Genomic DNA, 12,332 nt, shown 5'->3' with positions numbered 1-12,332 from the left:
CATACAGTTATCACCTGGTTTCCCAGCTACTGCATATGCAATCCAGCTCCCCACTAACGGCCTAGGAAAGAAGTAGAAGTTGCCCTATGGGCCCAGCGGCGTGGCCTAGTGGCTAAGGTCCTCGCCTTGAATGAGCTGGGATCCCATATGGGCGCCGGTTCTAATCCCAACAGCTCCACTTCCCATCCAGCTCCCTGCTTGTGGCCTGGGAAAGCAGTCAAGGATGGCCCAAAGCTTGGGACCTGTGGGATACCCAGAAGAAGTTCCTGGATCCTGGCTTCGGATCGGCATAGCATCGGCCGTTGTGCTCACTTGGGGGGTGAATCATCTGATGGAAGATCTTCCTCTCTGTCTCTCCTCCTCTCTGTATATCTGATTTTGCAATAAATAAATAAATCTTGAAGAAGAAGTTGGCCTGTGTGCTTAAGACACTATAGCTACATGGGAGACTCAGATGAAGTTCCTGGCTCCTTTGGCATGGGTCAGCCAGCAAATGCAAGACTTCTCTGCCTCTCCCTCTACTGAACTCTGACTTTCAAATAAATAAATCTTTTAAAATGTATGTATTTCATCCCCCATAAACTTAATACTGATCTAAAAAGGAGAGAAAACAGAAAAAAACTGCAAGCCAAAACCCAAAGTGACTTTTATCAGAGTCTTTCAGCCAATTAAAATCATGTATGTTCTTCTTTGAACTCATTTTCACTTGTTCTTGACCGTAATTATGATTGAAGGTTGTATGAAATTATTTTTAAGATTTGCTTATTTATGTATTTGGAAGGCAGAATGACATGCAGGTGGGGAGACTAAGAGAGATTCCATCCACTGGTTCACTCCCTAAATAGTTCCAATGACAAGCCTAAGTCAGGCCAGAACCAGGAGCCTACTCCTGTTTGGGTCTCCCATGTCGGGTAGCAGGATCCCCATACTTTCTGAACTGCTTTCCCAGGACTGGGAGCAGAAGCAGAGCACTTGCAGGCAGCACTTAACCCACTGCGCCATAACACAGCTCCAGATGTTCATAGTTATTTCTCCAAGGGGAAGGAAAAAAAAGCATCAAAAGCCCCATTTGACATTAGCGATGTCCCACCTTCCAACTACACCAGCCTAGAATGGCAGCTCCCGTACAATACGCTACACTAGAAACAAAGACTTGACACTTCATAAATTTTAGGAAAATATTCTCAATAAAATCAAATACCAAGAGACCAGTTAAAAATTCACCTGCAACAGTTTTATAAAAAATGCTAAAGCCCAAATGTTTAAATGGAATCTTAAAGTACAGGACGATAAATGAAGTTTCTCTTAGAATGTTTGACTTTCCAAAGTCTGCATAATCTGACCTAATTGAGCTTTACCATTTTTAATGAGAAACACCAATACTGTCCTTCAGGAGTTTCCTCACACAGTCATAGAAAGCTTTATCATCCATGGCCTAGTTCATTTCCATATTAACCCACCAAAGAGAGCCTTTTAAAATAAATACAAAGAATCCACGCATCAGAGCTAGTGTGGTAATAGCCAATTTGAATTCTGGAAGACGTGCAATTACATTTCAGAAAGGAATCCTTCTATATTCTATATTTTAACTTTATTGTAGTCCTCTTAGCAGTCATATACAGGAATGATCAAGACATTAAATCTAATTAGACACAGATTTATTACTTTCCTTACTGCATTCCCATACTGCTATTATAAATAGTATCTGCAAGCCCAGGGCAATAGTCTAGTGGCTAAATTCTTGCCTTCCATCCACCAGGATCCCATATGGAAACGGGTTCGAATTCCAGCAGCTCCACTTCCCTCCCAGCTTCCTGCTTGTGGCCTGGGAAAGCAGTCAAGGACAGCCCAAAGCCTTGGAACCCTGCACCTGCATGGGAAACCCCAAAGAAGCTCCTGGCTCTTAGCTTTGGATCAGCTCATCTCAGACCAATATAGCCAATTGGGAAGAGAACCAATGGATGGAAGATCTTTCTCTCTGTATCTCCTTCTCTCTGTGTATCTGCTTTCCCAATAAAAAATAAATTTTAATAAATAGTATCTGCTTTAAAAACTGTAATAAGGAGCAGCAGAGTAGCAGGTAAAGCTACAACACCTGTTTCCCTTATGAGTGCCTGCTCAAGTCCTGGGTGCTCCACTTCCACTCCAGCTCCCTGCTAACGTGCCTTAGAGAACAGTGGAAGATGGCCCAACTCCTTGAGCCCTTGCATGCATGTGGGAGACTGGGAAGAAGCCTCAGGCTCCTGCTTTGCATAGGCCCAGCTCCACCTGCTGCAGGCATTTGGGAAGTGAACCAGCATATGGAAGACGGCTCTTGCTCTCACTCTCTCTCAAAAAAAAAAAAAAAAAAACTTTAAAAAAATAGATTTTTTAAAATAAACAAAACTGTTTTAAGCTCACTGCCAAAACTAAATTTAAAACATTGGTACTCTGTTTGCTGGGAGAAAATTGCTTCTAATCATTTGAAGAACGAAGAGACATTTTCATTGTCAGTGAAAAGCCACCACTGTCAAGCAGCGCCTCAGCAGTAAAGAGCTCGGAGTCAGAATGTCTCCTTGAAATCTCAGTCTCACCACTTACCAGCTCAGTAAGTGATCTTGAACACAAGCCTTACTGATCCAAGTTTTTCATTTGTAAAATATGGACAAGAATCTACCACCCACACAGCTACTGTTATGACTCAAGGAGATAATGAATGGTAAGCACTTGGAATAACACCAGCATTTAACAACCATAAAACAAATGATTATTCTATTTTTACTTCCTTTTTTTAAAAAACAATTAAACACAACTTCTCAACAACAGTAACCAGAATAGCAATTTCTTTTAAAAAGATATTTTTCTTTTATTTCAGACAGGTAGAGTCTACCCACTCATTTACTTGCCAGATACCCACAAAGGCTGGGTCAGGGCAGAAGCCAGGAGCCAGGATAACAATTCAAGTCTCCCACGTGAGTGGCAGAAGCCAAAGTGCTTGAGCTATTGCAGATGCCTCCTCACAGAATCTGACTGAGCAAAGAGCTACAGTCAGAATCAAAACCCAGAAACCCTGATGTGTAACAGGAGTGTCTCAAGCATCAGGCTTATTTATCATTTGTATAAACATTCCCATTTTTATCATGAAGTTTCTTCTACAATGTAAAATCTGCAACTTCTAGCACATCAAGAACAAAAAGTTGCTTCAAACAAACTGGAAGAAGTTCCACATACATGAAATTAAAGTGCATATACATATCCATATGGACCTAAACTCAGTAGCCTGAACAACAGTAATTAAAAGAACAATCTCCACAGTAGAGTTTAAGAAGCTTAAATTATTTCCTACAGTACAAAAAATGTTCACCTTGGCTATCTAACATCTTTCAAGAATTTGGCAGGGCTACAGGGCCCTAACCCTGTAAAAAACAAACAAACATGTGAATTGAGTTTGTCTTGTGGTACGGTGAGTTATGGCATGGCTCGAGATGCCAGCATCCCATTCTGGAGTGCCAGTAGTAAGCCCCAGTTTCCCTGCTTCCAATGCAACTCCCTGCTAATGTACCTGAGAAGGTAAAACATGCTGGCCCAAGTACACGGATTCTTCCACCCTGTGGGAGACTGAAGAGGAATTCTCAGCTCCTGTTTTCACCCTGGCCCAGGCCAGGCTATTGTAGTTATTAGGAAATGAACCAGCAGATGAAAAATATCGCTAAATATCTCTTTCCCTTTTTCTTTCTGTCACTTCCAAATGAAAAACAAATGTTTTAAAAACACTCATTTGGGGGTTGGCACAGTAGCACAACAGCTGCCATCTGCAACCCTGTCATTCCACATGGATGCAAGCCGGAGTCCCTGCTACTTCACTCCTGATCCAGCTCCCTAGTAACGCACCTGGGAAGGCAACCGAAGACGGCACATAACCTCAGGTTCCGGTACCCACGTACGAGACCTGGCTGAAGCTCTGGGCTCTTGGCTTCGCCCTTGCCAGCCTTGGTAATTACAGTCATTTGGGGAGTGAAAAACATACATGCGGATGCAAACATGAGTTTACATTTGGTATCATGGTATTTACAGACTACGTGCCCACAGATCTATTCACAGATCCCAGATAAAGCCTTTCTATCACAATAATGTAGTAAGCTAACATGGTTTTAAATTATGTATCACTTTTAATCTTAAAGGGAAATATTTTACGATATAGTCCTATTGCAAATACAAAAAGTTACAGACTGCCTTAAACTTTTTATTAATTTACTTGCTCTTTTAAAAAAAAATTAGCTTGACACTACTAAAAACTTAAACTTTCATCAAGTAAAAATTCTAGACATTTTCTCTGCTTTCCTTGTTATATGACGATCATAACTGAGAACTGAAAGATGAGTATCATTAAAAAAAAGTGACAATTACATGATAAGCATTAAATTACGCTGTTCTCAATCCCAAACACTTATGGACATGAGTTTTTCTTTATACTAAAAATGTTTCCATATAGAAGCTAGATGAAAAAAGTAAAGCTACCAAGAAGTGACAGGCAAGGTTAGAGAAAAGGACAGGAAAGAGATTCTGGAAAATCTGTAGTGACTCCTCTCACCTAAGTTAAACAATACACCAGATCACAAACTACCAAAGCATACTATTAACCTGGCTAAAGCTGCATGATTTCCCTCACATACTGGTAATTATAAAATGTAAATATACCTTAGGGTAATATTTTTTGAAACAAAGATATCCAAATCCATCAAGATATTGTTATACCCCCTTAAAAATTTTTGTCATGATTTGTATAAGTCTTTATAAAAACTCTTAATGAGAAACAGAGGTGCTTAATGCGACCGTGTCAGAGACAGAAATTAGAATTTGAGCCAGTATCTGTGCTTTTTAAAAACATCTTTTCTCAATGTTATTAAGAAGAAAATTTCCCAAGTTTATGTCTTTCTTTATGCTCACACTTTTCTACAAAGAATTGCGGGCTAATTATACAAATACAATTACCATCAAAGAATTAAATAAGAGTTGCATTAGATTCATGCAATAAAAATACAGTTAAGAAATAAATACTAGGTTTTAGATTAGTCCGTGGAAAGACAAACCACTTGACCCTACCCAGTTTCCAGAGCCGGACTGCTTTTGGCTGAAGCACAGTCTACTTTAAGGGTCCTTCCAAAGAGGAAGAGCAAGCCCGCCAGAACACAACCCTGCCCAACACTTGGGTTTCAATTTCTTTTTTAAATTGTAGTTAACAGATACAACCACCTTTTCTACCACCAACAGATTAATAGTTTGCAAAATGTAAGATTAATTGATACCATCAAATCCAGTAGCCCAAAGGACAGGTCAAGCTGTCCTAGAAATGGGGGACTTGAATTATATCTACAGCTCCTAGCTGCAACTAAAGACTTAGAAATCACAGGAGCATCACAAAAAGACATCAATCACACATTTGTAAGTGCTACAGAAATAATAGGGCCCAGAGAAAACAAAGAACACAAAAAAGACAACTGCTGAGACAAAACGAACATTTACACTCACTAAAAACTGGACAGTAAAAACAATGACTTTAAATTGAAACAGGAGGAATTTAGATGACACATTAAAACAATTTTCAGAAACACAAAGGTTATCAGTATTAAAATAAGAACTCTACAGATTCTATTTTTTAGTGAGAAAAATAAACAGTAGGCTCTGTTACATTTCATAAATATATATATATATATCTTGCATTGAGGAAGAATATTTATCCATCCTGTTCAGCTCAAGCACTCACCAAGCAGCAATTAGAACTTGAAAAGCCATCCACATTTTATGACTGTCACATAAAATTCTTAGCCAATCGCTGAGAAAGCTCTCAATGTGTATAAAGCAATTTACATTGGAAAATAATGTATCATTTAAAATATAAAAGCAGGGCCCGGCGCGGTGGCGCAGTGGTTAAAGGTCCTCGCCGTGCACGCCTGGGATCCCATATGGGCGCCGGTTCTAATCCCGGCAGCCCCGTTTCCCTTCCAGTTCCCTGCCTGTGGCCTGGGAAAGCAATCGAGGACGGCTCAAAGCTTTGGGAACCTGCACCCGCGTGGGAGACCCAGAAGAGGCTCCTGGCTTTGGATCGGCATAGTATCCGTTGCGCTCACTTGGGGAGTGAATCATCGGACGGAAGATCTTCCTCTCTGTCTCTCCTCTCTGTACATCCGCCTTTCCAATAAAAAAATAATAAAAATAAATCTTTAAAAAATATATATATATATAAAAGCAGAGGCTGGTATTGTGGCAGAGAAGGTTAAGTCACCAACTATGACACCAGCATCCCATATAGGTACCAGTTCATGTCCCAGCTGCTCCACTTCTGCTCCAGCTCCCAGTTAATGTGCCTGGGAAAGCAGCAGAAGATGGCTCAAGGGCTTGGGCACCTCGCACCAACGTGAGAGACCTGGAGGAAGATCTGGGCTTCAGCCCAGGGGGCAACTGCAGCCATGTGCGGAGTGAACCAGAGGATGGAAGATCTACGAGTATATGTATGTGTATATCCATCTTCCTTTCTCCGTGTAACTCTGCCTTTCAAATACGTTGCGCACATACGTATAAGCCTACTCTAAAGCAAAACACTTGATATTGTCAAGACTTTCTTCAAAGCTTTCATGCACACTGAATGCAAATGAAACTGTAAAAATCAGAAAAGTAATATTTGGAATGTATTAACATTCCTTCTTCACTTACCTGGTCTTTCTCGTGTGGCAGAAGGCTGACAGGTGGCAGGGAGGATGGGAAAGCACTGGTGTACTGGGGTGCTCCTTTGCCTTCCAAGCTCCCATAATTGACCCTGTATTGAGGCCCATCTTTCAGTAACCTCCCATTGTTCACGGCACGTTTGGCCCCCAGGCGTAGCCGCTGCTGAAAGGCTGGGTTGGTGGTGGTGCTTGTGAGATCACTCTGGTTTCTCAGATACTTCTCTATGTTCTTCAGAGAGGAGCCATTTGGCTCCTCCAGTCCTTCAATTGCTCTCCTCAAGAGTTTGTTCCAATCCACATTGCGGAGATCATTACATGATGCTCTCGACCCCTTGGCTGACTTAGGGAAAGTGCCTGGTTTAACTGATGAAAAGCGCCCAGGGTTGTCTGGGTCCTTGTAGGAAGCAAGGCCTTTGTTGGTAACTTTGAGAACTGAGCCATCCTGAACACTGAGTTCCAGCTGCTCAGAGACCGTCTTCTTATCCAACCCGTGGGAAGTGCTGACTGCATGGCAGATTCGCTCCTCAGAGGGCCTTTGCTTCTGCTTTTTAATTTTCTGTATAGCTTCAAGAATCCACTCTGTGTAAAGTGGGTTTGCAAGTTTTACCATGGTTGACAAATGGCTTCTTCAACACAGAAGTTACCCATAGAGATTCTCCTTGTACTTAACAGAACTTGCACATTTGAAAGTCGTTTACAATTTTAACAAATGGGCCGAGTATTCCAGACCATGTTACACAAAATCTCACAAATATCCATCCTTAAAGAGATTCAAAAATGGACAAACTGGCAATGTTGATAGTTGTCTTATTTTACCAAGAGGAAAGACAGCATTTTGATGAAAAACATCTTTAACTAGGACTCCATGACCTTAAAAGATAAAAGCAGAAAGGCTCTTAGTAATGAAACTCTTAAAAAATAAATTAAATATATTTTGGTATTATTTTCTCAGATACAAAATGACCAAAGAAGTAATGACAGGCAGGTATTGCATAACACAAGCCACAGTTACTATATTCTCCAATCAGAAATTAGGTCACAGTCTGAGAAGGAATTGCATTTTCAATTTTTCTCTTTTTTATATGAAGTCACTTCCAGGACATTTAAGAGATTACATCTAAGCCATACATTACATTTACTGTAATTACCTTTACCACAATTAATAAAATTATATGAAAAACTACTTAAAGTATGTGTGCTGCAAATATAAAACTAACAAAGTCTAAGTCTACAGCATAAAAAAATCTGATGGAAACGTAGTTATTTCAAAAAATCAAACTCAAAAATGTAAGATAAAAATCTTGGTTCCAACTAAGCATTGCATTTCCTAAATATCATGCATACTAACATTTCCATCCAGCTACTTTTATTGAATCAGACCTTCCTGTACCTTTGCTAAGTGTCTGTAATATACTCGAATCCACAGTTGGGAAAAATGAAACTAATACAACAACATAATGCTTTACCTTTGAATAATGTACCATTTTATTAACTTTTACATCTGGTTAGCTCATTAAAAAGCCGGGAATAAGGCAAGTTCCCGGAAACAATGGAAAGCAGAACCACTGAGAGGACAGGTGAAGCAAGTAACTAACATTCAACATATATAAGCTATCATCACTTCCATCAGATGCAATGCATACACACTGAAACATGTTTCCTCAAGTTATCACTGCTTATTTATTTAAGAGTGTATCTAAGTGGAAACAAAAACAAAAACAAAACAGTACCTTTCCTCAGAAGATACACTGAGAAATATGTTTTCTCCCCCAAAGATTCAGGAGTGTTGCTAAAACAATAATTGAACCATCAAATCATATTTGCTTAAATCACTCAGCTTGAAAGATACAGTATAAACAGTACTGTTCTCTTCGTAACCAGGAAACTTCATTTTTTTCCCCATCAAATAACTTCTAGCAGAAGGGACCTTAGAAGTCATCGAGTCCAATCTCCAGTTATCCAGTAAAAGATGTGTGCCCAATATTTCCGAAAGATAAACCACTGAATCTTTACTTTAAAAATATTCAGGAGCCAGCGCCATGGCATAGCAGTCTATACCTCCATCTACAGCACTAGTTTCACAAATGGGTCCCAGCTCAAGTCCCAGCTAGTTCACCTTTGATCCAGGTCAAAGCAGCGGAGAAGCCGCATGGGAGACCAAGGAGAAGCTCCCGGCTCTTGGTTCCAGTACACACCAGCACAGCTCTGGCTGTTTTGGCCATCTGGGGAGTGAACCAGCAGACGGAGATACCTCTCCATGTGTCTCTCCTTCTCTCTCTATAAATCTGCCTTTCAAATAAAAATGGGTCTAATTTCCAGTGACTGAAAATTAGTTATTTTGTGAGGCAGCTCAGTCTTCAGTTGGGCAGTTCTAGCTAGAATATATTTCTTGCTCTTGGAGCAAACTATCTGTCTCCTGGTAACTTCTACTCACTAGTCCTAGCCTCCCTGGAACAATCTCTGAAGACATTTTTACTATTTCTTCAACAGGACAGACCTTCAAACATTTGAAAACAGGTACCTTTTAAAAACCACCAACCACCAAACCCTTCTCCATCTCTACCCCAACATTAAGCAACTCATATTTCAGCTCTTTAACCCATCCACACACCACATAGCTTCCAGGCATCATCTTCTGTTGGTGGCTCACTTGTCTGGCCAATGCCTGTCTTAAAATCAGACAATCCAGGCATTATCCAATTACAACTGCAAACCCAAAATTACAGAACTTCCTGAACAGTCGTGCCACACTGGCCATTCTGAGCATCCGATCCAGCCAAATATGCAGATCTTTTTTGCAGAAATGCTGTCAAATCAAGTCTTTCCATCCCTTTCCTGTGCAATTTTAAATGCTGGGATTTAAAGTTTATTAGGGTTCAATTTCATCTTCTATTTCAGCCTATTTTCCAACCTGCTAAAGATTGCTTTGAATCTTGATTCTGTCATTTTTGTCATCTGCAAATCTAATAAGCACTTTTTTGTGTGTCATTTTATAAATCATTGTAACAAAAGTGTTACACTTGGAACACTGTGTATTTAGGAATGAAATTGCTGGCTTTCACAGCACAACCACTTTCAGGATAGAACACAGGAATCATTCTGCGTAAGTTTAGAATAGGAAACTGATCTTTCCAAAGTAAAATGGTTGGAGCAAAATTTCATTAGAAGACATTTCACTGCATCCAAGTAATTATTTCATCTTTTATCATTTATTCAGGATGAATCACAACTAATCTAATTTGATCACATAAAATACAACTGCAGGAAGCAGAAGAGGTCACAGGAAAGTGCCCAATATTGCAAAGTTGCTTTTAAACATTTTAGTTATACAAGTAAATGAATGTACATTAAAATAAGCAGTAAAATATACATTAAAGGCATCTCACAACAAATAAATGTTCAAAATATATCTCATAACATGCTTTTATAATCTTTACCTACACTCGAAATATCTTTTATCAAACAATTTCACTAAGACTGACATTTTGTGAAAATGTAATAAAATACAGAAAATTACCAGAATTGGAATTCCAAACACATTAAAAGTCCATGACAAAAAAAATGAAGATTGTCCAGGTCTTCAGGCAAATCTACCAAAAGAAAAAAAGCAAATGCTCAGTTGGGCATAAAGATAACCCTTAATATCAGCAACCACCTATGAACATCTCTGTTACAATATAATATAAAGCACAACTCCACAACAATACAAATAGCAGCCATGAGTTTGCTAGCATCCTAAGTTTGGGTACCACATTAACTCCTTCGGTTCACTAAAAGGAATTTTAAAACAGAGAACACAGTCCCAAGGAACAGAGTGGCAAAATAAATCCCAGGGGCAGTGTTACATAGAGTACAGTGGTTCAGGCTTAGGAAGTCAGCATCCCAAGGAAGCCAGAAGACCTCCTGTGTCTCTGTCACTCTGCCTTTCAGATGCTAATTTTTTTAAAATGAAGTTTTTCATTTCTTGAAATGCTCTCCGTATTTTAAAAATCAGTTCTGTGGAAAATTTCTACGTATCCCATCATGAAAAGAACCCTACTTTTACTCAAATAGCCAGAGAGATAACAGTTTATCTAGGGAGGGAGAAAAAAGCCAAAAGTTGTTTTAAGGTCAACGTTAAATTTCTCACTATTCATCCCAAAGGTCACTTAGCCCCTAGGTAATACCAATTAGCTAGACTACCAAAGTATGACAGATCATTTTACTTAATAGAAGGATGTACCAGTTTCCATAATTTTAAATACATACGTCACCTTTTAGGATAGTACTAATCACTTTTACTTTGAAAGATTTCAAACAGCTGTGAATATCTACATTTTGGTCTTCTACAAAGCAACTAAGCAACCTTAGTGCCTCCTTTCCTCCTCCCCCACACCCCAACACAAACACCCCACTCCTCAATTTAATCTTAAAATTAGCTTTCATCTGACACCAACCAACAGAGTTAATTAGGCAGAAGCAGATGTAACTCAGCAGCTTTCAGCAACAAGCAGAATCCCAGTGTTTAAAAAAAAAAAAACACAGCTAAGAGACAAAATCAAGTCTCTTATCTGTAGCCAATTCTCAACTAAGCCCATGTGTATTATCCACTTTGTACATTATCCACTGCACATTTTTCACTCTTGGGCTGCTTTATTTCCAATATCCCACTGGCCCCAGCGTAAATTGGTATAAGCTAACAGAATAGAATGAAAACCAATTTCACTTTACCCTAAGCAGTATCTAACTAGAAAGACAACAACAGGAAAAGACTGTGTAACTCATTTAAAAAACAAATAGAAATAATCATTTCCCATGATTCAGAATTATTCACACTTCTCTTTTTCAGAGCACTGAGATGTTTCATATGTAGATGGGATGTTCACTCACAAGTTAAAACCCTAAAATCATCATTCTTCACCATTTCTTCTATAAAAACTTGAAGGCTGGTCTAAAAAGCTATCAAAAAGGTAGCAAATCATTCCAATTAATTTGGAGGATTCATGTTACTCAAATTATTCTTTTTTCTAAGGCTCTGAATCATTTTGTTTTTAACTACAAAATATTAGTAAATTATATGGTTGTTTCTTACATTGTAACACTGTTTATAGCATTCATTACAAACTATTCTAAACAGATGTGGAGAAATGCTTAGTCCAACACTGAGCTTTTAGTTTCACTGACATAATATAAACATCAACACTATTCAAAAATATTCATGTCAGCATAAGAATCAAAATATCCTGGATCATAAACATGATGTGAGGCCTGCTCTGAGCTTTCTCTAAAGCTGTGTGTTGTTTCAAAATCAATGTCATAACACTCAAGTTATGAGATTATGGATAAGCCAAAAACAGTGGTAGACAAAAATAAAGATTAATAATAGAGTTTACTCTTTTGTCATCCTGAGTTGTACTTGCTATATTATTTTTAGCTCTCTTTATAAGCTCCTGGATTTTTTCAAAGTCCATTGTGTAACTGACTGAACATCCACAAATCCTAACACTATTTTCTGAAACACAACATAAACTGCTTGAAAGAAAGGAACCATGACTTCTCCTTCCTCTGTCACTACTTAGCACAGCCTGCTGGTACAACTGCTCAAAATAGCATCCTCAGTATCTGTCTGCTATCTAACAGCATCAAGCACCA

General features: G+C 38.9%; 1 protein-coding gene across 15 annotated transcripts in view; it reads right to left on the bottom strand.

Moving 5' to 3' along the window:
• The window catches only part of KAT6B (lysine acetyltransferase 6B), a 166,454-nt gene that overhangs the window by 145,268 nt on the left and 8,854 nt on the right, over positions 1–12,332 (bottom strand). For 11 of the 15 annotated variants that reach the window (XM_040976000.1, XM_040976002.1, XM_040976005.1 and 8 more), the window contains exons 2-3: positions 10,219–10,291; positions 6,691–7,571 (exon numbers count right to left, since the gene is read on the bottom strand). In XM_040976000.1, coding sequence (XP_040831934.1) covers positions 6,691–7,311 — 621 coding nt within the window. In that variant the 5' untranslated portion in view covers positions 7,312–7,571; positions 10,219–10,291. The remainder of the gene's footprint in view (positions 1–6,690; positions 7,572–10,218; positions 10,292–12,332) is intronic. The other 4 variants (XM_040976006.1, XM_040976011.1, XM_040976008.1 and 1 more) reach the window with 2 other exon arrangements.

Source organism: Ochotona curzoniae, unplaced genomic scaffold (genome assembly GCF_017591425.1).
Source record: "Ochotona curzoniae isolate NIBS_2020 unplaced genomic scaffold, NIBS_Ocur_1.0 contig_2692, whole genome shotgun sequence".
Lineage (NCBI taxonomy): Eukaryota > Metazoa > Chordata > Mammalia > Lagomorpha > Ochotonidae > Ochotona > Ochotona curzoniae.
Note: the sequence above shows the minus strand (reverse complement) of the source record. Positions and strands in the feature narration are given on the sequence as shown.